At 37.0% G+C, this 26,346-nt stretch overlaps 1 protein-coding gene across 3 annotated transcripts in view; it reads right to left on the reverse strand.

Moving 5' to 3' along the window:
* The window catches only part of PCCA (propionyl-CoA carboxylase subunit alpha), a 279,110-nt gene that overhangs the window by 247,747 nt on the left and 5,017 nt on the right, over positions 1–26,346 (reverse strand). For all 3 annotated transcript variants that reach the window (XM_088136492.1, XM_088136491.1, XM_088136493.1), the window contains 3 exons: positions 7,584–7,667; positions 5,786–5,833; positions 5,615–5,683 (listed from right to left, as the gene is read on the reverse strand). In XM_088136492.1, coding sequence (XP_087992618.1) covers positions 5,615–5,683; positions 5,786–5,833; positions 7,584–7,667 — 201 coding nt within the window. The remainder of the gene's footprint in view (positions 1–5,614; positions 5,684–5,785; positions 5,834–7,583; positions 7,668–26,346) is intronic.

A 26,346-nucleotide genomic window follows, 5' to 3' on the forward strand; every position in this document is an offset into this window, starting at 1 on the left:
TTGGTTTGATACAAATTATTATGGAGAGAAAGCAGTTAATGATGCATGGTCTCATTATTTATTTATTAAATTTCTGTATTATCTCATAGCAAGACTCCTCAGCAGCATATATTAGAAGCTATAAATGGCAAGTGAGTACAAGTGAGCAATTAGAAAACACAACTGTAAAAAAAAGTATGAAATTTTGATAAGCTCTTCCCAGAGGTCTTCTCATCTTTGTCTATGCTAGTGCATTCCATTTTAATTTACCTGATTGTTAGCTTCCAGTTTGTTCAGCTGGAAACCACAAACAAACACTAATTACTTTGACATCACAAAGTCATACTGTCCTTACCACCTCCCCAGACAGCGGGATAAATTATAAAGGGTAGACATGATAATAACTTGATAAATGATGAGTCACATCACCTCATTGTCAATCATCCATGAGGGCTCACACAAGATACCACTCAATCTCATTACTAAATCCTAGGACTAGAATGACAATACACACCAGGAATTATATGTCAAACAGCAAGCCACCATGGCAAGATACAATTCAATAGATGGTTGATGAATTTCCACAATACCTTACATTTCTCTAAAAGTATTCAAACATGAGAGGAGAAACCAAATAGTGGAAACCACAAATTACTTCTTGCACAAATACATAACATTCTGCAAATAAGCACAAAAGTATTATTCAAATTATAACAAAACCTATACAAAAAAGACCATGTTAAAGGAAATGTGATAACCTAATTTTAAAAATATATTTTAGTTTCATTGTTTGTTTTAGCCAAGAATGGACTTCTATACATCCAAAACAGAAAATTATGACAAGTTCAAAATTTTCCAAGTTCCTTATCCCAACAATTTTAATTGTTTAATTACATTTTTATTCTTGTACTTTATCCTATAAGGCACACTTTATACATTCTACTATATCTTCCCCAAATGTTATTTCTAGGCTATTGCTGTTGATTTTTCTGAAATAAAATGTTCTCTTTCTATCTCAAAATGATTAATCACCTCAGGTCATCTTTTCACCCATATTTTAAAGCAGATAATTTAAACAAGAACTAAACATGCCATATTAATTCCTCACCGCATGTATTCTGAACCATGCAACTTTCCCTAAATAAAGAGAACACAATACCATTCTTTTCTATGATTCACTACTATGCATTATTTAATACACAAAAGTATAACCCTAAGTTTAACACACCAAAGCACCACTTAATTCAGTGAGAAAAGCTTAAGCAATAAAACATCTTCTAATCTCACTGTTGGAAGGGAAAAATTGTTCTACAGAAATTTTACTATTTACAGCCTCACTTAAATTTCATTTTTAAAAAATTACATTACACTGAAGTTTTCACTAGGATGACGTATCTGGCAAGAATGAAACTTAAGCCAATTAAGTCACAATTGATGTGATAGAACTGTAGATAATTTTATTTTTATTTATTATTAAATTTACATGTCGCCCATCTCCCCCAGAGGGTGATTCTGGGCAGCTTACAATTAAAAGCCAAGACAATTAAAACAATAAAAATATAAATATCCCCCAATTAAAACCACAAGTAACAATTCTATAGCCAATATACAATTCAAGATGATGGGGGGGCAGTATCAATCATCCCACCAGCCATTTCCAGCAATGCGAGCCCTCATCAGGCCCCCAGGCCATCTGACACAGCCATGTTTTTACACCTTTTCAGAAGGCCAGGAGTGAGGGCAGCCCGCACCTCAGGTGGCAAGCTGTTCCACAGGGTGGAGGCCATGACAGAAAAGGCCCTCTTCCTAGATCCATCAGCTGAAATTCCTTGACTGGTGAGGTCCGCAACATGCCCCTTCTGCCGGATCAAGTGGGGCAAGCAGATATAACGGGGGCAAGACGGCCCCTGAGATAACCTGGTCCTGGGCCATGAAGGGCTTTAAAGGTGATAACCAACACCTTGAATTGGACCCAGAAGCAAACCGGCAACCAGCGCAGGTCACGTAACAGGGGTGTTATATGTGCCACCCTAGGGGCATTCAATACTGTCCACACTGCTGCATTTTGTGCCAGCTGTAGCTTCCAAATACTCTTCAAGGGTAGCCCCATGTAGAGTGCATTGCAGTAATCCAAACAGGAGGTGGCCAGGGCATGAGTGACCGCATGGAGGGCCTCCTGATCCAGAAATTATATTATATTACCATATCCATAAGGGATAGAAACTTTGTTTTGGGGGGTTTTTTTGGTTCAGTGTCTTGATCTATTGCAAACAACAATTTGAATACAATTTCAATTAGCTATCTCAAGATTACATCACTGGATTCGTGAGAAGATATGTTTAGGATTACACTACTGTAATTCTAATTCTTCTGTTTCACATTTCCCCAAATGATATTCTTGGATCTAAAATTAGTTTGCAAGTGATAAAAGCTTCAAGTGTTGTATACACCTCAAACATATGGTTTGAAAACTAAATTCTTATCCATTAATTGCTCAACTCTTAAAATAAATCTAATCTGTGCCAAATCTAAATCTATTAAGTATACATAAATGTTGAGGGACTATACAGCCCTCACAAAACTGTTTCTACACTAAATCTTAAATAGATAAACAAACAAAAACCATCTTGAATGTTCGTAATTCACCAATCCCACTGAAAATCAATAACAACAAAAAACAATTTTAAAAAGATCCTTTTTATAACGCCTGGGACAATTTCAAATTAATAAGATAAAAACAGAGGTGAATACCCAAATCTTTCAAACATGTTTGAAAGAGCCAAATTAATTTTCCAGGGAAAAAGATTCTTCACTCAACTAGATGCTGGTTTTCCTGTCAGTTTCAAATGGCTCAAAATATTTTTATTTCACTAAGGGAGGGGAAAGACAGTATCTCAAGTCATTGATGTTCTTTATTTCTTTATTTATTATTTATTTATTAAATTTTTCAACCACCCATCTCCCCCCAATGGGGGAACTCTGGGCGATTCACAACAAACATTAAAAACATAAAATATATAAATACATAAAACCTTAATTAAAAACATTACTAAAAAGGAGAAGGAGGGTCCAAGAGGATGAAAAATCTGAGGCTGAAGGCAGAAGGCCTCTATGGGGCTAGCCATCCCCATGCTTGAGGTATTCCCACCCCAATTATTATAGTTCTTATTAGTATCTATATCTCTTCTTGTTTTAAATAAAGTTTCCCAGTAATTATACTTATCTCAATATTTGTTCAAAGGCAACCAAACCTGGGACTTTCAAAATGATTGCTTAAATCATTGACTTTGTAGTTAGACAGCTAAGTTTCAAAAAGCTGAATAAAATCCCCCCCCAAAAAAGTTTTAAAACCTAAAAAGCATTGGCTAAATGTATACAACACTTACAATGGACAAACACGTATCAGTTAGGCAATACTGAGTTGGACCCAACTCAACTCTGGAAACTCATGTCCAAATGCCTATCTTCTGAACCTATGCTCAATGATAATCTGTAGTTCCTCCAAGGACATTCCATCAATCTCCGAATCCTGCCCAATTCCCTTATCTGTTGTCTTCCCCTTCCCTTTCCCTACTTCTATCATCTTGCCAAATATAGTTGTTCATTCTAACCCATTATCCTTTCAGCTTGCTGTTTATTGCCTCAAGGGGTAAATCTTTATTTTGTCCAGGTCGAACTCATTACATGCACCAACTAATAAATAAGGCTGAATAAATGTGCCGTATCTGAATTTAGCTAGCTTTTTGGAAGTTGCTAAAATAGGGCAAATATAATACAACCTCTATATTTTAATAAATAGCTTTCTTTGCTTTTCTCCCCCTTCTCAGACTTTTCATTCATTTGCACATATATTTGCACATATATACCATGCTGCGCTAATATTCTCCTTGCCAAGAATTCTCAAGCTAAAGCAGAGCAAAACTATTTGTAAACAACAAACTGTCTCTTAAAAGTAAATAGCATGAGGTTATCCTGATTGGATTGTTGAATATTTTTAGGACATAAAGGTATTTTTTGCCATTATAGAAGCCACATTTATTTTCCTTTAATTCTGCCATTCAACATGCTTTCATTCTACCATCCATCATGCTCACATGCATAGCAGTTTCTTTCCCTTTGTATGTTGTTAAGTCCAAAAGGATCATTTAGACCAGTGTTGTCCAAACTTGGCCACTTTAAGATGAGTGGACTTCAACTCCCAGAATTCCCCAGCCAGCCAGTTGAAGTCCACTCATTTCACTGATTTAGACTAAATTGTTGCATTTCCAGTAGTAAGGCTGCCACTTCCCTAAACCTAAATTCCACCCCCATTACAGCAATGCTGATTGAAAAAAGTTTAAACAATCACACTTTTTCTGGGGTCAGCACCAAAAAACGTATCATGCAATATTACCACTAGGGTCAAATTTGAGCCACAGCAAGGAGCAGCAAGTGTATATTCAAATCAAAGCAAATCACAATGAGATCTCCAAGAAATATCGATAGAACTGCTAGTGAAAATATCCATCAAAACATTTTTCCCACTCTTTAGAGAGGGAGGAGAGCTACTAGGTTTGTTTGTAACTGTTGTAAAAAAGATTGGAAGTTGCTTCTTTAATTATATTTTTCTTTTTTCTTTTTCTATCTGCATTGTTTTTCATACTTTTTCTTAACTTTCCTTTATATATTTTTATGTTTATTTTTTATTTCTTTAAATATTTCTAATAAAAATCATATTTAAAAAACACAGAAATTCAAAAAAAACTCAACCAAATAATAAAATGTAATCCATAATCCATTAAAAAAAAACAATTCCCACTCTAAATCATTCCAGAGGTAACACTCCCATCTAGACTCTTATCAGCTTCTGATATGCTGGGTGACAAATAATTTGTAGCGAAATACAATAAGCCTCCAGAAGCTTGATAACTGACTGGAAAGCATGCAGTTTTGTTAAGTTCACCAATTCAGAGCCTCAATTCATGCAGCTTAATGCAGTGCACTACATTAGTTGCAATGTTCACTTTCATTGCAGAAAGACTTCAGCAAGAACTAAAATCTATCAGTGACGAAGATGTTGATGAAGATTTTGTCTATTCACATCCCTACTTGGATTTCAAAGTAAACTTGCCACCCATGATATGGACTATTCTTATGCATCCCTTGAATACTCTTTATTTTCCAAATATATATGTCCTGGTGCATGAAATTCTGACCTAACGTTTTAACTGTACTCTACATTGGTTAAAAATAGTTTGTTTAAAAAAAAAATTACCTTTATGTTACTGACTTGGCTGAAAATCCCATATATGATTTCTAATTACATAATTATAAATTATAATTTCCCTAGATAGAGCTGTAGAGAGATTTTGAAGATGTATGCAACATCTCTAGAACTACATGTTTAGTAAATATATGGTAGAAAGTATGTTAACATAGGAGATTCTTCTTCTTTCCAGGCTTCCTCTCAACGTACTTTTCAAAATACAGTATATTTGATTGAATAAAAAGGATTTATAAAATGACATTTTCTTAGGTAGGAATATCTTATTAAAATGTAACTTAAAGTAATGGCAAATATTAATTCAGTATTTGGATGGGATCAACATAGATAATAATCTTGAAAGTAATGTTACAAGAAATGGTGGGTACTTACAGCACTGGAATCGACAACACTGTGTATGGCAACTGTTTTAATTCCCATCTTCTTGCATGTTTTAATTACCTGGCCAGGGAGTGGGGAGAGAAAAAATGTTTGTTTTACTTAAATGCTTCAAGTAAAAATCAAAGAACTACAAAAGAACTACAATTCTGAGAAGTTACTTACCCTGCAGGCAATTTCTCCTCTGTTTGCAATAAGAAGCTTCTCAAAGGTCTGGAGGAAGGAATGAGGGAGAAAAAAGTATTCTTCGTAAATATAATACAAACACAGAGATCGTTAGAGCTACGTTTGGCCTCACCCAATGAACGCAAACATGTGGAAACTAATCACTAAATATATTAAAAATGATTTTTTTTAAAATGTCTGTGTTTTCACAGAAAAAAAAACCTGGCCTAAGAATGGTTACCAGACTTAAAGTAAACTGGTGCATTCTCTTTTTTAAAACCTTTACCTGTTTAATTAAGCAGAACAAATGGAAAAAATGATTTTAAAAAAAGGAAAAAGAGGACAAAATAACCACAGAAATGTTTTACATATACAATATATGAATGTGTGTATGTGTATAAGAAGTTTTACACTACAATTTCAATAAAGGATGACCATATTTTGTAATAATCTATACATCATCTATATCTGTAAGCAATTCATTTGTAACTTGTAAGTAACTTCAGGTCTACAATTCACTCTGCAACTGGGACAATAAATATAGTTTTCCAACATTGAAAGGCTAGTCTGTTAGCCCTAAGAACACAGAGAATCCCTTTCTATGTTTTGTGCGTTCTCTTTTTATAGTCCCACATACCTTAATTCTGGGATAAGGAACCTTCTAGGACTGACGGATACACTTGGAATTTTCTATCTCCCATGGTTTCTGCCCAACCTGTATGTGCCAGCAGAGTTGGCACTCTCCAGGTCCCTTCAATTAAACAGTGTCATATCTCAGTACCCAGTAAGTGTGCCTTGTCTGTTGTGGTGCCTGCCTTCTGAACTCAGGCCCCCCTGAAATTTGTGTGGCCCCAACCCTGATAACGTTTGGTAAAGCCTTAAACACCTGGTTGTTCTCACAGGCTTTGGCTTAAGATGGATGGGGCCCCTTGTTGGTGTGCCTTTGTTATTTTTGCTTTTGCCTGTATATAGTGACTAGATGCCATCTAGTTTTTGTCTGTATTGTTTTTTTTCATTGGTATTATGTTGTGAGCTACCAAGAATCAGTTAGAGTTGGGCAGTCCCTAAATTGAATTGAATTCAATTGAATTCAATTGAACTAATTACACAAACTCCGGTTGCTAACATTAGTTCCACCCATTTTGAGAACAATTTTATTTGCTTTATATTATCAGGCCAACCTTAACATTTCCAGAACAGTCATAAAATTTCTAACAGCTGCTACTGTTTTCCATGCGAAAATATTAAATAAAGCATAGATTTTATGTTTTCTATGCTGTTCTATCTCCTTTTTGACACACATGGCTGGTCACTAACTGCAATAAAATTATTCAACTCAGAAGTTATACAACTTGACAGAAAGGTGTAGGAGTCTTTCCCCAGTAAATCACAGGAGGATCAGTATCTTTTAATTGACTCTTAAAGTCCAACATGTCCTTTTCATGCTGAAGTTGAACTTCATTTCTCACTTCCCCTGAAATTTCTGGCTTCTCTCTGCACCTCTTTTTTGTCTAATCTCCAATTCCCACAGCCTCTTTTGTTCCATTAAAATCTGTACATTTGGGTTTGTTTTGAGTTTCACGTCTTTTGTGGCTTTTTTATCAATTCCTTTTCAATCAGCCAGTCTTATATCTTCCACATTAGCACACTCTGATTATAAATTTTGTCGCTCACATTCCTTCATGAAGGCAGCTTTGCCCATTGTTCAAAATTTGGCAGCCATTTCTGTTTAAATCAATTCTTTTTAAATTTGATAAAGCTATATTGTATCAGAAAGCAAGTCCACATAAATAGTTACCTTTTCATTTGGATCATATACTGTTGAGTGCAAGCCATGAGAAGTGATAAGGCACCATCTATATCCTGCAACCTGTACAGTATTCTGCAAAAGAAAGAAAACAAATGAGATTACTACTAATCACACATCTTAGGAAAAGGCTAAACTTTTACCAACTGCAAGACAAAATAACAAAACCAATTTTGCCAGGTACTGAAAATGGCTTGTATATCATCAGTGAAATATTATTTTAAAAAATACTGTAAAATGGCATTAAATCTAAAGAACTTCCGCATCAGGTTAACGACTTCTTGATTAAATATGAAATAGTAACAAATAGTTTAATGCAAGGTATCTTAAAGTGATATCAATTCATAATTTTATTGCTTTTAATGCCATAAAAATCTTGTATTTATATAATAAAAAAAATCTAAATTCAGCAAGGAGACTTTCCACATTAAATGAGCATAGGAAAAAGGAAAGAATAAATGGCCTTCCAATGCAAAAGAAATTTCAAATAACAAACCAACATACCAGGATAAAATGCCAAAATAACTTATCTTTTCATTGATCAGCAAAATTACTAAAATTACTATGTTCAAAACAAAAGCCTCAAACTCTAGCTGTGTGCAGATACACATACAACAACTACAAGTTAGGAAACCATTGATGAGGCGCATCTGACTAAAATTAAATTAGGTTAGACTATTTCCTTTCTTCTTCAACCCAACTGTCTTCCCAAAAAATGAGACTGTATTAGTCAAGTACAAGTATCCTTTCTCCCACACTGACCTTACTTGTAAAGATAGTCAGCTGGCTAATTATTTTATTTGGTTATATAATGTGAAATTTATTAAAATAAAAATGTTTTATAAATAATATAAAATTAAGAGGAAGAACGCTGACCTCTGTCTAGACTTCTGTGAGGAATTTTAAAGGAGTGCAAAAGAAAGAGTGTTTTAATTCTCATATTTTTCTTCCATGTATGCTTGTAGGTAAATGTGTAAAAGCAGACCAAATATAAAGAATTGGCATTTTCAGAAATTGAAGAGTTAATCTCAGCATCATACAGGTTATGAATGGGAGTCTTGGGAAGTGAAAATGACATGGGAATATATTTCTATGGTAATGGTCATAGAAGGTATGATGGAAGGCAGCAGGCTACCTGTTCTACAGGAAGGAAGATTGGAAATGTGGTGCAGACCCCAAATTCCAGCCCTCCAACCTCAGTCCTACGGTCAGAGGACAGGATTCTGATGGCCCAGGTTAGTGCCAGAACTGTGTATAATAAGACTGTGTTCCCCCACAACATGGAAGAGGATGTAAGCAGAGATATGGCTTCCATCACAGAGACCTAAATGGGTGAAGATGATGACATATCCCTGTCTGAAATTGGCCTGCTCCAGAAACCGCAGTGCCATGGTCAGGGAGGAGGCATGGCAATTATGGTTTATGAGATCTGAGCTGCAACCAGAAACACTGCCCCACAAGCAACTGGATGTGAGTGCCTACAGGGACAGGATAGAGCTGCTGCTGGTGAGCATGTTCACTTCTCCACTCTTATTGTGTCTGAAGACTTGCATTCAGCAATTCTGTTCAAGGCTACCTGCTCTCTTTAAGGAAAAGGCTAGAATAAAGTTGCTCCTGCAAGCTGCTGTGATATGTTTGCAAGGTTTTTTGAGGAAAAAATCACTCAGCGTGGACTCTACTTGGGCAGGGATAGTGAAGTGCCGTGAGTAATGTCTTGAAAGATTATCTGGGATTCTTTTGTTTGTTGAGACTGATGAAGTGAATATGGCTCTCTGTCACATGAACTCTGTCGCCTGCAACTAGATTTCTGTCCTGCTTAGCTGATTCATCTAGCTAGGAAAAGTGTTTGGGATCAATTCAGGCTGTGATTAATGCTTCTCTGAGAGAAGACAGGGTCTATTAATCTTGAAAGAGGGGGTGATGGTGCCCCTTCTAAAGAAGCCATCTCTCAATCTAGCCAATCTGGACAACTATCAGTTAATCCCTAATATGGGATTCCCAGCTCGTTGGCCACTTTATGCCTGTTGATGCTTTTGGGAAAAAAAAAAAAAAAAGCAAACAAAACTGGATGTTGGTGGCACATCTCTCTGGAACCACCTTCAAATGCTGGCCCTTGGAGTAGCTAACTTATTTTGCAACTCTTCCAAGGAGAAAAGGCAGGACAAGCAAAGCTTCACCTGAGCCATACTTTTCTCTTTTGCAAAAGAAGTGAGGCAGGCAAAGCACAGAAAAGTGTTGCTTACAACCATTACCAGTGACGAGACAGATGTCTGTGGGCTTTGGGGAGGAAGAAGAGATTTTCCTGGGGCCCCGAAAGGCAGATTCTATGATTTGGCAAGCCTAAAATTCCCTAACCCTACTGTCATTTATGACAGTAACTTAACTAGCCCTATGGCTCCCAACTCTCTTTACTTCCCTCTTCTCATCTAGCAGAACCACAAACAGCAGCTTGGAAACTTTCACTACTTCAATTTTAAATTAATTAATTTAGTGTTAGGTCTGAACCTTGAACTGTGGTCAGTCTTCACTATTTGCTAAAGTAAATCATAAACCGAAGCTTAAGTGTGTTGATGAATATAAGAATGAAGCAAGTTCCTTACAGGTCTCTCAGTCTCAGAGAAATGTTAACTTTAAATATTTCCTCTTAGGATGTTGCAGTACTTTCTGATCTATTTCAATCCAGCTCTAGTAATCACAGAAGAATGTTTTGAACCAGATGTAGCTGCTATTAAATTTTACAGATATACAACCATGGAGGATAATGAATTAGGAAGCAAATAATATAATTACCATATAATATGATTTGATTTCAGTCACAGCTATTCCAAGCAGATGTAAACAAATGTAAAATAAATACAAAAACCCTAGGGAGCAACTTTAACATATCATACATAATAAGAATACAGAAAAGGCTGTTACACCATGAGATGAACCTATATAGGCATGCAAACTACTGTACTAAATGTTTCTACCACTTCCATATTTTTCCCATGCTAACAATTTCTGTCCCATTTTCTTTTCTTGATCTCTTATTTCCTGTGTCCCTGTACCTAATACTTTATAATCTATTAACAAATAATAGAATACATTTAAAAATTAGCTGATATATTGTTTGCCCTTGATTATAGCTTATCCTAAATGAATGAAGTAGGATGCAAAGATTTACATTTTAACCATTTAAGCACGATTTATTAACAAAACAGGAAAGAAAACGAAGGTAACCAAATGTGGGAACAAATGTTACTTTTACAGCAGGAAGCTGTATTTCCAAAAAGGAAAAACAATCATTTTATAGCTGCTTCTTCTTCCTAGCAAGGATTTAGTGTGATCTAGTGCCAGTTCTGGACCAAATGCAATCTAATAAGCATGTTTACAAACCCTCCCACAATTCACCCAAGACTGTAAAACTGCTTAAACATCAGCCACTTTTTATTTTTCCGTCCCTATCACCACCCCTTCGATTAGCCATCTTGCCTGATGAACAATTCTTGGAAGCTTCACTGCTTGCAGACTATCTTGTAAACCTCCAGATAACCAAGTAAAGGTATTACTTTAATAGGGATCTATGATAGTATAAGCTATCCTTGCTAGATAGCTTCCAACATAAATTGTAAGCTACACATACCAACTCTCTTAAAAATTTAAGTCAGCGTAAAGAGAACCAAACGTCTTTCTATGCTCCGCTGCTTTGTACCCAGCAAAAGTATCAGTCTGTGCTGAAGCAAAAACAAACCTATCTACTCCTTGGGGCAGACATGAAAATGGACAATTAGCTACACCAGACATTAAAAAATGTTCTCAACCAATAGAACGTATTGAGACCATATCTAGCTTTGGAGAAAAATTAAATTTTATTCATTTTTTTAAAAAGACAATACCCTACTTTCCTCTCCAAAAGGAAGTAATACAAAACAGCTTATAAACTACTCAGAAACAACTGATAGAATAAAGTGATTGCATGATCCCAACACTTTTCCCCCTTCAAAATTCAAGCACCAGCATTGGTCATATCTGAATAGCGTGTATAAATGGTTCTTCAAAGATTACACAGTACTTAAGTGAAATCAAAACAATAAAGCTTTATTTTTCTTGAGTAAAGCAAGCTACACACACACACACACACACACACACACAATCTCACCTTACCCACTCAACCAAGTTGCCCAGGTATTGGCTAGGGGTGATGGGAGAAATCTGGTCCAGACAGAGAAGCAATTCAACTCCTCTTTTTCTTCTGCTTGTTTTTATACAAGGAGCTGTTGCTAGGTAGATCCAGACTTACACTTCATGACCAAAAGTTCACAAGATGGCACTGCTTTTACTCAGGCCTGGTGTATTACACATTCCAATTTGTATAAGTGTGACCAAGTGGTTTTCAGGGAGAATCCCTCACAGAGTATAATGCACCACAGTAGTCCAATTTATTTATGTATGCTGCAGCTGCAGTATGCTGTCGCAGCTATAATGGGCTGCGAGAATAACCTTGGGAGACAAGAGGAAGAGCCGCAACCTAGACAATGGTCTGATAAAATCTGAGTCCAAAGGAGGGATGAAGGTGGAGAAAGTGTCTCAGAAGGGACCCTCCTTAGCTGTCTGGAAAGTAAAGGCGGGGAGGGGGGAAGTGCTTTCAGACCTGCAAGATTCTGTTACTGTAATCTTACAACAAAGATAGTATTAGTACTCATGGTTTTGGTTTCCTGTCTGGACTACCTCAAAGGGCTGACATTTACAGCCTATCACCATGGTTACAAGGACAAGATTTTTACTGTGGACCAAATATTTCTGCTGCAATCCGACAGAAATATTCTTGAAAGTAAGGCCCATCAAATTCAGAGGGCTTCGTTCTGAAGGGGCATATAAAGCAGTGCTTCTCAGCCTTGGCAACTTGAAGACGTGTGGACTTCAACTCCCAGAATTCTCCAGCCAGCGTGAGGAACAGTGGTATAAAGTATGCATCAGGGATATAAAATGCTCCAGATCCAAAGCCAAAAGATGGTTCAGAGCAAGTGTAGGCATGCATGCTGCACCTATCGGAACACCTTAAAGAAGCTGCATCTTTTCTTGGGTTTGTACAGTAGCCATATGATCCCAGAAAACACATTTGCACATTTGACCTAAGGTGGTGATGACACAGCGCAACAAGGCGTTTCAGAGCTTTGGAAATTCCTAGTTCATTTACTATGGTAGCAAGTCATAACAAGCCCCAGATTCTCACCTTCCAAGCTGTAAAAGCCAGACTTTTTTTGAGTTTGAACAGAGTTATAATGCAAAAAAAACCCCAAACCTGTTCCTTATGATCACACTTGGGGTGAAAAGAGAAGGGTAAGCCAAAGCTTCTTGTGGTCATTACAATAATGACAAACTACGCAGCAATCATTTTTGCTGTTATTCAGCCATTGGTTACTTCCAACTCTTTGTGACATGATTTATATTGTTTCTCCAGGATTGTCTGTCAATATCTGCTTCTCTGAGTTCATATAAGTTCACACTTGTGCCTTTAGGAACAGTGTCTAGGCCCCTTGGTCTTCTCTTGGCCTTTTTCTTGTCTTTGATTTTTTAACCATCAGGGTATTCTCTCATGAATCTTACTTTTGCATGATGCATGCAAGAGCAAATTCCTAAACATTTAAGCTTTAGTGTCATTATTAGTGTTTTTGGTGAGCATTATGGTTTTCCTTTTTCTAACACTGAATTATTTGCTCTTCTTGCAGTCCAACATACTCTCAGCAATTTTCTCCAGTTCAAAGGTATCTATTTTTCTCCATTCATCCTTTCTAATGGTCCAGGTTTCACAACAGTACAATACATACCATTGCTATAAGCAGGATATTTCTGTATTTTAATATTTTCTCTAGATCTGTCACAGTCTGTCAAGTAGAAGACATCTCTTTATCATAGCTAAGGTCACCATCCCTATGAATTTCTGAGCTGAGACAAATCAGTTATTCCTTCAGCTTCTTCTCTGCCTATCTGCATTGGCTTGACTTTGTTGACATAACCTTGTTTTTTTTAACTGAGCAACACAATGGCTTTTGCACTCTTTTCTTTCATTTTCAACAGGAGATTCCTTAAGTTTCATTTAATTTCACTTTCCAGAATGTCTGACTTGGATCAAATAAAATTTGATCATTGATCTAATGATCAAATTTTATATACAGTATAGATTTTGAGATTGCCTTCTATGCATCTGTACCATTTGTACCAAATGCACAATAATAGATTTATTTATTGTTGCATAAGGAGTCTTATAGACAGGTTTAATATGAAGGATGGGCTTACTTTGCCTGTTCATTTTCTCAAACTTGGGCTTCAGTTTTGAAATTATAGGTTTCACTTCATACTCCACATTTGTTTTTCATTTGCTCTTTAAAGCAGCAATTGCTGAAAATCTGAGTCACACAAGTATGATGTTGCAAAGGAAATTAGTACTTTCATGGTTTTCTTGCTTAATTATTTGTACTCAGCTTACACATTAATCAAGATTTCAGGAAGAGGCAGCACTTGGAACTTGATTTTCAGAAAAGTGTCAAAAGAGCGATCAATGAATTGTTCTTCCTCAGAATAAACATACCTCTTTTCAGTTCAACAAAGGTTCTCTAATCTTTGCATTTGTAAATCAGGAAAATACTTCTTAAAATGGGATTTCACTGAAGGAAGATGATTCAAGACATAGTTCCTCACACTGTCACCATTTTTGTGTTACTACTTTCAATAAACTGTTTTAAACAATGAAATATTTCCAGATATTTACTTATTTTCCTCTGCCACAACTTACTTTTTTCATTAAAGAATTTCAGTGTGTCATTGAGTTGAAGAATATTACTGTTAACACCTTATTGTGAGGTATGAAGAATAGTCATCTTCTTCTGAACTTATATATTTTGAATCAAGAGCTTGTCAATAAATCACAGTGTGTCCACATAGCACCAGGAGTTTTACACTGAATTAAAGTTTGAAATCTTCCATGCAGGCATGCCATAGACCATGCTCCATCTGTATGTATTCCCATATACAATTTGACCACTTCAGGAATTTTACACTCTTAGTTATCAATAGGAATGTACATTAAATAGGGAGTAGGTTTTCTTTCAAATCTGGAACAAATTATCAGAATGAACCAATCTGGACTGATTGCTGTTTGGCAAAAATAAAATGTGGCACCCATATTGCAGGGTTTGGCCAAAATAAAATCCAGAGGGATCACCAAATGATTTAAGATGGGCGAGGCTGGTGCACATCCTCCTCTCCCTCTCTCTCCTTCCCTCCCCACTCCCCTTAGCAGCTCTTAGCAGGCCATATCCCATTGCTCTACCCATCCCTTGAACTTTCCAGGGTTTTCCTTCCTTCTTCTCTCATCTTCTTCTCTTCAGTTGCCACTGCCACCAATGTATTGGCCTGTATACTTGTTCCCTACTGTGAGTCTCAGCAATAAAGAACAAACTCCAAGCACAGAATATCCCACCGTTCTACCTGTACCCCATCTTCTTCCTCCCTCCCTCCCTCCCTCCCTCCCATCCATCCATCCATCAGCCACAGCGAGTGTCCCAGCACAGCATCCCTCTGACCTGCCCATCCCCAATCTTCCTACCACCTTTCCTCCTTCCCCTCAGCTACCACTGCCAATGTCTTTGGATTTTTCCTGATCTTTCTGCTCCCAAACTACTTCTAACTGGAACAACCACATTTCAGTCCATATCCAAAACAGCCCTGTTTCATTCTGCATATGGACAGATATCTGAAACATGCATGTTTAGGTTCAGGTATGGAACATCTAATACCAGCTGTTTTGTGCATGGAATGTTCATGTACAAAACAGAAATCATATTAACTCCTTAATGTAAAACAAATTAAATACTATGGAAGAATTGCCTAACAGTAAATACTTGTTACAAAATTTAATATATATAAAATATCTAAATGAAATACTTTTAGTACAGCAGTGACCACGTCAATAGCTGCTGAAAGAAAGAAATGTTTCCAGGGATGCATGGCTTTTTACCCTGTGTAATTCTGTATGCAACTTAAGAGGCAAAAAGAGCTTTTTATGGGGCAAATCATAGACTGAGATTGTTCCTCACCACATATAGGAAAATTTGTGAAGTCAAGTAATTGTCATCATATTTTTTGTCTTGTATACCTTGATTTCCATCTCTACTGATACCTGTAGCATCTTCAGCACTTGTTTATTGTGTACAATTTTCACTCACCTAGTTCAGGAAAAAAAATAGACACGGATTTGCCTTTGCCTGGGCTGCTAAAGCCACCAATTAAAACAATTTTAAATCAGTTTCTCTTAAACTGTTCTTAAAATGCAGCAGCTAGTAAAACACTGGCAGCTGTCCCACTGTAAAGTGAGCATCAATTCATATGGTAAGAGCTTTGCACTGGAGCCTCAAGCCCCCCAGACATGATGGTTTCCTCTCTAAAAGGTAAATGCAATGTTTACCCCCCCAAAAAAAACAACCAACCCTACCACCATTCAGCCTTTGTAAGAGTTGTAGCAATGTTATAAACAATGTTTTGCATTCAGCATACTTTTGCACCAAAGTAGTAAGGCCTGTCAGAAAGACATCTTCTTGTTATCCCCCTGGGGTCACTACCCTCACTTTGAGAAATACTTCCTAATCTACCCAGCTGGGGAGTTTTAAGCCTTCTGTGAAGGATTTCTCCTTTCAGCTCAGCCCTAGGAAAAACATAAAGGAAGGTGCTTTGTGCCCAGAAATACAGTTCTCATACACCTTGTGCCAATCCTGAAATATAGAGGACAGCCATTTAATTGTGTAATCTTGCACACAGGGATAACTGTACCGGGAAAAGAAAATAATCCGACCCATTTATTAAGTAAGCCCTCTTTGCCCCTTTTCTTTTTCTTTCACTTTCTCTATTTATATGAGCAAATTCTCAATTTCATAAAAGGAGGAAAATAACTGAAAGCAAGGCTCTTTGGAGAGGCTGACTGTTGCTTTTTTTTAAAGATTTTTTTTTATCCCACCTTTATTATTTTTTTATTATTTATTATTTTCCAAGAAACAAAAGCTGAATTCCATTTATTCAGGTCTCTCAGCATGGGTCAGTTTACCAAATGCTAGGGATTTGTTATAGCACTTTTTCTGCAAAATATTGTTTGGGATTTTCTCATTACAGTAGCAATATTAAATATTATCACTTTCTGGGGTTTTTTTTTCTTGAGACAGGATGCTGAGATAATTCATCATTTGCAGAGCCTTCAGCCTCATACTTGGCTTCTGTAACACTACTGTTTAGAATGAGCTGAGGAATATGAAACAAGAAATAAAATAGCAGAAGTGTCCATAAAAGGCAGCAAGTAATTGCACAGATAATTCCTAAAGGAGTAAGATATATAGGGATTAATAAATTGTTTGTCTATTATGACATCTACAATCCAACAAAACAGTTACTTATATATGATACCAAGCAAATGAAGAAACTGAAGAAACCTGAGATCAGGTCTTACAATGAGGAACAGAAAATAGCATGTTTATATGTAAACTTTCACTGCCATTAGAAATCACATATCATTTCTATAATTTTCCACTACAATTTTTTTTTTTCAGGAAAAACGGTACTGTATACTACTTTACTCCAGAAGCACTTTTTTTTCTCCTTGGCAACTATTGTTCTATACCCAGCAGAAGGTCCAATATAGAATCAGAAGAAAGGTATTCTCTTTAGTACATCTGGGATTTGTGTAAAGTTAACTTGTAAAGTTTAAAAAAACCTACCTCTCAAATTACAACACGTTTATTTCAGCAAGCACATACATCTGTGGGTTAACAAAATTTGGGTTAACCGAAAAATATTGTGTATTTTGTAATTTAAGAAGTTTTTCCTTGCAGAAAGTCAGAAAGTCTGAGTAAGAATCTTATTAACATTATAATGACCCTGCACGAATTTCTCTAGGTATATAATAAATAGCTCAAATTACAAAAGCAGATTTTTAAATCTTTTTCCCCAGATCTCCTTAGCCAGTCTACAATTTCCATAACTCACCAGCTCTTTTCTTCTCTTGAGTCTTCGATTTATTTCACAATAATGTGCACAAGTAAAGAATCAGGATAGATTTACACATTTCTGTTCACCATAATCGAGAAGTTTTCAAAAGTTTCCCAGTTTTCCTTTTTTCTTATTAACACAAGAGTTAATCAATATTCTGGACACTTAGATTGTTTTCATTCAAGATTTCTTTGCAGTATTAAAAATCTTACAACTCTTGATCCTTCCTGAAAGTCCATTTAAATAATAAAAGCAGCAGGACACCTGTATTATACAGCAGAAATACAGGGGTGATATTCCTTGTCTAGCAAACCAACTGATGGTGGTGGTTGTTCATCTTAGCATTTGTTCCTCTCAGCTCCAGGGTTCTCTTGTTTCGCACTGTGCTCCCCTAGTTCTTACAGTGAACCTTATCAATGCATGAAGCAATGAAAGGTTTTGTTTCAATCAGCTTGTTCCAAAGCCTGATGCTGATTAGGGCTAAGGGGGAGTGAAGAGGCCAAGAACACCCAGCTGGCATTTGTTTGTTTGTTTGTTTGTTTGTTCATTCATTCATTCATTCAATTTGTATGTCCGCCCATTTCAAACAAGTGACTCTGGGTAGTGAACAATCATAAAATAAATTCAAACCAAATTACAATCACAATATAAAAAAATTAATACATACAGCAGCTGAGAAAATATTATAATCCATAGATGTTAACATAACCAGGAAATGGGGCCCTTCACATACTCAGGACCCCAGGCCCAGGCACATACCCAGGTCTTCAAGGCCTTACTAAAGGCCAACAGGGTCAAGGCCATCCTAATCTCTGGAGGAAGAATGTTCCAGAGGGCAGGCACTATGGCAGAAAAGGCACACCTCCTGATCCCAGCCAGCTGACATTCCTTGGCTGACGGAGCATGCCCATCCTGCCAGACCAGATTAGATGGGTAGAAACAACTGGGAGAAGATGGTGCCTCAGGTAACTCAGTCCCAAGCCATGACAGGCTTTAAAGGTGACAACCAGCACCTTGAATTGCACCCAGACCCAAATTGGCAAACAATGCAGCTCACAAAGCAGTGGTGTTATATGTGTTGAGTAACCAACACCATTTACTACCTGTGCAGCTGCATTCTGTACCAGCTGAAGCTTCTGAATGTTCTTCAAGGGCAGCCCCATGTACAGCACATTGCAGTAATCCAGATGGGAGGTTATGAGGGCATGAGTGACAGTGAGCAGAGCCTCCCAGTCCAGGAATGGGCGCAACTGGCACACAACTCAAAGGTGTGCAAAGGCCCTCTTAGCCATGGCTACCACCTGCTCTTCCAGCAGGAGCCGTGAGTCCAAGAAGAGCCCCAGATTGCACACCAGGTCTATCTGAGGCAGAGCCACCCCATCCAGCACCAACATGGAAAAACCTTGACTCCAGAAGGCCCAAGCACCCAAAGCCACTCAATCTTGCTTGGGTTGAGACAAAGCCCATTGAGCCCCATCCAGGCACCTACAGCCTCCAGGCACTGGGACAGAACATCCACGGATTTACTCAGGCAGCCCAGGGTGGAGATATAAAGCTGGGTATCATCAGCATACTGATGATAACTCCAACCCATCAATCAGATCACCTCACCCAGCAGCCTCATGTAGATGTAAAATAAGGTGTTATGCCTAAAGGAGGCCTAGAACTGGGTCTCCCCATTCCTAGTCCAGCACCTTAACCACTACATCACACTGGCTCTCTATTCCAGCAAACTAACTGGTAATTTGCAGAATTCACATAGAACGTTATAATCTGAATCATGTATGAAAAGACATCCTGGAGTTCACTGGCAGATCTGTGGATAATTCCTACATCAGTAAGGAGTTCAGATTCCCAGCTCTTTAACAGAGCTAGACATATTTTGAAAATGATTCCAAATAAATACTTCAAACTTCACAGGAGCACAGCACTTCTCTGTATAAGCTTGACAGGTAAAAAAAAAAGGAGGGGTTATTTTAATGCTCATATTAACACTGAATGTTGGGTATCAAATGATCATACAAGCCCTCCAAGCTAGCCACCTCTGATTTAGCATATTGTGTAAAGCTATCAATTTGTTGTTGTTGTTCAGTCGTTAAGTCGTGTCCGACTCTTCGTGACCCCATGAACCATATCGCGCCAGGCCTTCCTGTCCTTCACTGCCTCCCTGAGTTTGCTCAGTTTCATGCTCATTGCTTCAGTGATGCTATCTAACCATCTCATCCTCTGCCATCCTCTTCTCCTTTTGCCCTCAATCTTTCCCAGCATCAGGGTCTTTTCCAAAGAGTCCTCTCTTCGCATTAGGTGACCAAAGTATCTGAGCTTGAGCTTCATTATCAATCCTTCCAATGAGCAGTCAGGGTTGATTTCCTTTAAGATTGACTGGTTTGTTAGCTAGCAATTGAGGTTTGTTTAATCAAGATGATTAAACAATTATACTCTAAAAATTATGGAATTTGACATTTCATGAATCCTGTCTCTACCAAGCCTGGGGTTCAGCAAAGAGAATTATCTTTTATACGTAGAAAGAAATGTATACTTCCAATATTAAATAACTGATTCAAGAGATGTGTTCTTTATCAATTATTGAAATGCTTCATACAAGATGACGGAATATGTTTCAATATGGTGTAGAAGACTGAGCTAGTTCTATACTAATATCATATGACTGTTTTTATTTGTTTAACATATTGTTTCATTTTAATCATTATTATGTATAATTATTTTATTGTATTATCACTATATTATTATTTTTGCATTTACATTTTGGTTGTTATATTTCACCAAATAAAAAATAAAAAAGGAAAAAAAATAAATATGATTAAACCATAAGTGAAATTCACACATCATAGTAAGATACTGTTTTAGTCATTGTTTATTCATTGTGGCCTTGTTCACACATAAGGCTACCTAAGGCTAATATTTATTATAGATAAATATTAAAAAGGATATAAAATAGGAAAAAAGATATAAAAAACAAAACAGGAAAAAAAAAGAAAAGACAAAAGCATGTTCAACCTTAACCATAAACAATAATATTGATCAGGCTTTCAGTTATATTGACAGTAGAGAGCAAATTCATATCATCAAATCAAAATTGTAAATCCAGGGTCTCTTTGTAAAAGAGTAATCTTTTCCGCTATAGCCAACGTTCAACAAATCCATTGTTTTTTATATAGGTAGTCCTCATTTAATGACCACTTGTTCAGTGACCGTTCAAAGTTACAACAGCACCAAATGAGTGGTACTTACAACTGGTCCTCAAAGTTCTGGCCATCCCAACACCCCTGCAGTCACGCGACTGCAATCTGGGCACTTGGCAACTGGCTCGCACCTACAACGGTTGCAACATCCCATGGTCACAAGATTGCCATTTGCAACCTTCCCTGCCAGCTTCCCACAAGCAAAGTCAATGGGGAAGCCAACAGGGAAGGTTGCAAGTCACTCCAGTAAGTCGCTTGCTCCCTCCCCCACTCAGCAGCAGCCATCCCAGGCCCCACTATGCTCGCGCTGTGTGGGACACTTGCACAGACTCCCCTGCCCAGGAGTAGCCACCCCCAATCCCTCCAAGCTCGCGCCATGCCTTATCTGCCTGCCAGTCTGCTTGCAAACCACCTGGGACTCACTTAACGACCTGCAATGTTCACTTAATGATAGCAATGGGGAACACCAGGATTGTTGTTGCTAAGCAATGCAGTCACATAACATCACACTTTATGACCGCATCACTTAGTGACAGAAATTCTGGTCCCAATTACTATCGTTATCTACCTATATAATGATAGATTCTAATTTTTTGTATGTGATTAGAATCATATTCACATCTATAAATCAAAAAATTCTTCCCAAAACAATTTTAACATATTTATGGAGATCAAACAAAAACTCATATAATACATAAGTATTCCTTTCATCATTTCATACTTCCACTATAATGAAGTTGACAGCCAACCTTTTTTAAAAATACTCTGAGATGTCCAAGAAACATGAAAAAGTCTTTTGTTGAATTAGTCTCATTGTAAGAAATATATCTGATACTCTTTAAGACCCTTAACGTTTTATTTGTTAATATGAGTATTCCAACTATTCCAAAGTTCTTGCAAATAACTGATATCCACCTAAAAATATTGTTTAATTGCCTATAAAAATACTGTATATTTGGAGTCATTCAGAACACATTTCAGTGCTGATAATACAGACTAGGATTATCCCAGTAAGCTTACTGAGTAAATAAGCGTCAAAATTATACTTCTGCCTCTGTATCTTCCAAATATCTCGTCATCTTTAATGCTGGAAATACTGTATACTGTAGTAGAACAGGAACAGCGCTCCTGCTATGATTTCCAAGTGGTTACATAATAACTTTCTACTTGTACCCATAATGGTTTTTGGACTTGATCATTTGGATTCCTTAAGAAAATAAAAGTAAAAATTATGAAGGCAAAAGTCAGGAAAGTTAAAATCCCCTTCATCATATGGTAACCATAATTTAAATATACAAAATCTAGGTGTTTTGTCCTTCCTATAAAAATATTATGAATCTATCTATCTGCTTGAAATATCTTAAAGGTATTAACATGAGTATTCCTCTGAATATATATTCTTACATTCCTTGCGGAAGAGGATTATTTTCACTTGTTTCCTAAAGATGAAAAGGTGAGGGGCAACCTGACCTTAGGAGGCAAATGTTCTGAACTGAGGGAGCTGTGCTGAAAATACCATTCTCCAGATTACAGCCCCCCAATCTCTAAGGAGGTAGACAACTGCAGCGTTGTCTCCTGTGTTGGCTTGGCAGATTCTACCTGGAGAAGACAGTCTTGAAGGTAATACGATCCAAGCCATACAGGCTTTATAGATGACCATCAGTATCTTGAATTGGCCCAGTGACCTGCCAGCCACCAATGCAACTCTAGCAGAATGAGCGCAATTTTACCGAAAACAAATCAGCAAGCAGGCAGATGCATTCTGTAATGGCCACAGCTTCCAAACTGACTTCAGTGACAGCCCTATCTAAAGTAAATTACGTTAGTCTAACTGAGGGAGAACAAGAGTCTGCTGGTTCAGGAAAGAGCACAACTGATAAAGTCACGAAGGTGGTTGAAACCTCCCCTAACCATAGCTTCCACCTACCACTTCAGCAGAAGCCACAAGTCCAGAACAACTGAAAGGCTGCCTATCAGTTCCTTCAGGGGAAGGATGATCAAAATGCAGCGGCCAATATATTGGCAGATAAGACTCTTTCAGGTGCAATTCAAACTGCTGGTTTTAATCTCTAAAAAGGCATACCAGATACTTTCAAAACCACTTTCTCTAAGCCGAATCAGTCCGGTATATGTACCTTGCGAGAAGCTGCTAGTGGTTCCCCTTATTCCGTGAGGCATGGGAGCCGGGACTTGGGACAGTTTTTCTTATTCATGGCTATCATTTTGCAGGGTAGCCTCCCTCTAGATCAGTGTTGTCCAAACTTGGCCACTTTAAGATGAGTGGACTTCAACTCCCAGTTAGCTGGCTGGGGAATTCTGGGAGTTGAAGTCCACTCATCTTAAAGCGGCCAAGTTTGGACAACACTGCTCTAGATGTTGAACTGGCACCCACCTGCTTAGCATTCCGGAAACCGGTCAAAATTTAGTTTTCTTCAAAAAATTTGAAAAATTACGAGCACTTCCGGTGGGGGACTGATGGCTGCTTAACCGATTCCTTTGTCTGGGAATCGACGCCACAGCTGCGGGGGCTAGGGCAGGATCCCTGTAGCCTGAAGAATTCTCCGGATGTACAGGAAACGAGAATCCATGAAATCAACCCAGATGCTCTCCAGACAGCCATTTCTTGCGAGGAAGGTCTTTGTGATCGACGTGTGGTGAGCGGCTGGGAGACGGGGCTTTTCCATCCTGTTCGAGGCTGTGGCGTAGCCGACATTTAGGACACTAAAACCAACCTCCCCATTTCTAAAACACATTTTAAATGGTCTTATTACTCTTTTAGATGAAGAGAGGCTTTTTTTTTGGCAGCAGATAAGCATATCTTCTTAGTGCTTTTCATATTTTCAACGCTTACTTAAAAAAAACTGATTTGGACTTTGGGATTTATATCTTGAGCAAAGATTCGAAGGGCTGAATTATTATGTGTTTTTATGAAACAAGTTAATTTGTTTTTTGGACTTTAAAAGGTTAATTTTGTTGAATCTGTACTTGTGAAATTGAAGCTTGAGACTGCTGGTTAAAGATTTATGTGGGAAAGCTGCTGTTTCTCACTGCAATGCTGATTGGAGGAGCTTTGTAAATAAAAGTACCCTGAGACCTTGCTTTCTACCCATTTTTTTTTCCCTGTCTGTAAGGCTTGTTATGGCTGCAGTTCAGCAAAGGGAATTTAAAGAGACACTTACACATTTACTGGAAGATCTCACTACTATAATTTTACAAGTGATAGAAATTGACTTTGAAGCCTTTGAGAAAAAACTAGACAAATTTGATAGTGATATTGATTTGCAAGCAAAATTGGATACTGAAAATAAAAATATTGACGATGTTACATTGTGCGAACTAAGGCAATCATCAGAACAGGAAACTGGAATAAGAGATCTGGATTTGGATGGAGGGCTGGATGATTTAGCTTATTTTGAGCCTGGAGATAATGAGTTCTTGATAAAGCCCAAATTTACAACAGAAATCTTTTTTGACAATATCCAGACCAAAAAGCAGAAGAGTATTTTGGAGATTTTTCCCTTTTTGGATGTGTAGGCAGACATCTTTGATGGTAAAAAAGGAGAAAGTAACAAGAAATTACAAGTTGAGATTTCACTTGGAGAAAAGATTAAATGTCAAGCTCCCTGAAAAGAAGAAAAAGGAATTTAAAGTGGACTTATGGGACCAAGATTAAAATGTACAAGTTATGATTTTGGATTGCTAATACTGGAATTTATTCTTGGATTGGGATTGTATGATAACATTTATGGATTTTATTGTTACAGAAAATAAATGGACTTAGGTGTTTAATAACGATAGATCAATTGATACTTCAAATGTTGGTAAAGTCCTTGAGATAGTATATCTGTATAAATTTCTTTAACTTTGTTTCTATTTAGAAATTACTTTTGGAATTTTTCTTGTAACTGAAAGAAATGAAATTCTGACTGAGATTTGATATTTAGAATTGTTTTTGTTATAGAAATATTGTTTGTTATTGATATTATTAGAGTAAGAAATTAATGTACTATTTTACTTATAACTGTACCGAAGAAAGTCAGAAGTTGTTCTTTTCTTCTTTTCTGTTTTTCTTTCCTCCCCCTTTTCCTTTACTTCTTCACATTTCTTTATCTATTTATTTCTTTTCTGCTTTTCTTTTGATGTCTTTGTGTATTTTATTCTTGTTTGAAACTTAATAATTTTTTAATTAAAAAAAAAGAAAATTTGAAAAATAACTGGGATGTCGCTGTCTTTTTTCAGATGATTTTGTTATTTTATGTATTGTTACTGTGTGTGTGTATTTCTGCTGTTAACTGCCAGAAATCCTTAGCGATTACAAACACAAGTAACTAACTAGAGCAATAGATGGAACTTCTATGGAGCCAAAAGATTTGCATACCAACAGTAACTCTATATAGTACTGCTGGGATTAAGTTTTAAGTCTTGGTTCACCCCACCTAGTCCCTCAGAACTTCAAAGCACAAAGTCAGAAGTGCCACCATATGGGCCTAAACCCAAACCAACAGATCACCTATCCTAATATTTTCCCAATGGTTTCATGTAGATATTAAACAGAATGGGAGAAGATGATCAAGTCTTCGAGTGATCAAAGTCTTGACTGCTCCTCCCCAACAATACTGATTGGAACTATCCACTTAGAAAGAAACAGAACAGTGCCTGTGACCTCCAGTCTTCACAGATGATCTAAGAAGATAGCATTTTCAATGGTATCAAATGCCACTGGGAGTTCACCCCCAAGCCCCACCAATGCAGACTCTACACATCTGAACTCTGATTGAAATAGATCCAATCTGTGTCATCCAGGACTTTTTGTGGTTGGAACCTTAACCAACATCTCCACAACATTTTCAACAGAAGATAACACAGAGTATTTAAAAAATGAAAGAAACTGAAGTTACTTATCACAGGACTAGAACACTAAATTTACTTCACTTTCAATTCAAGAAATTCTCATTACAATTAAATCTACGAAATGGAGGAAAACTCCTGAGCTAATGGTTTTTCAGTGGATTGGTAAAGAAATATGGTAGGTTTTTATCTTGTGTATTAATGGGAATAATAAAGTGAAAGTTTTAAAATAAATTCCTGACTTTTAGTTTTAAAGAATAATGTTTTCCCACCACTGCCACCTAACTACCTGCTGACTTGCCACCACCAATTTCCAAACCTTCCTGGTGATCTTCCTTTTGGCCTACCCACCCCAATCTTTCCAGCACCTTCCTAGAAACAGCAGAAATTATACTTGCATATGTTATTGTATACAACTGCCTCACACAAATAAGATCTGTGAATGTGAAAAGATATGATATATACCCAACAGCCCTTGGGACACAGAAATGGCAGCAAGACAGTTAAGAATCTTTGCACACACACACACATACATAATATATATGGAAAATATTAGGTTGTAAATATAATGTAAAATATAAAAAGCTTTTATTTTTGAAAAACTTTTTAAAAAAATAAATGTTATTGATTTTCTCAAAGAATACAAACAAAAGTAAAACAACAAGGGGAAAACAGAATAAAAGTTGTAA

This window comes from Python bivittatus, unplaced genomic scaffold (genome assembly GCF_059951505.1).
Source record: "Python bivittatus isolate LINGU-HERP-01145 unplaced genomic scaffold, Pbiv_v1 ctg000060_np1212, whole genome shotgun sequence".
Lineage (NCBI taxonomy): Eukaryota > Metazoa > Chordata > Lepidosauria > Squamata > Pythonidae > Python > Python bivittatus.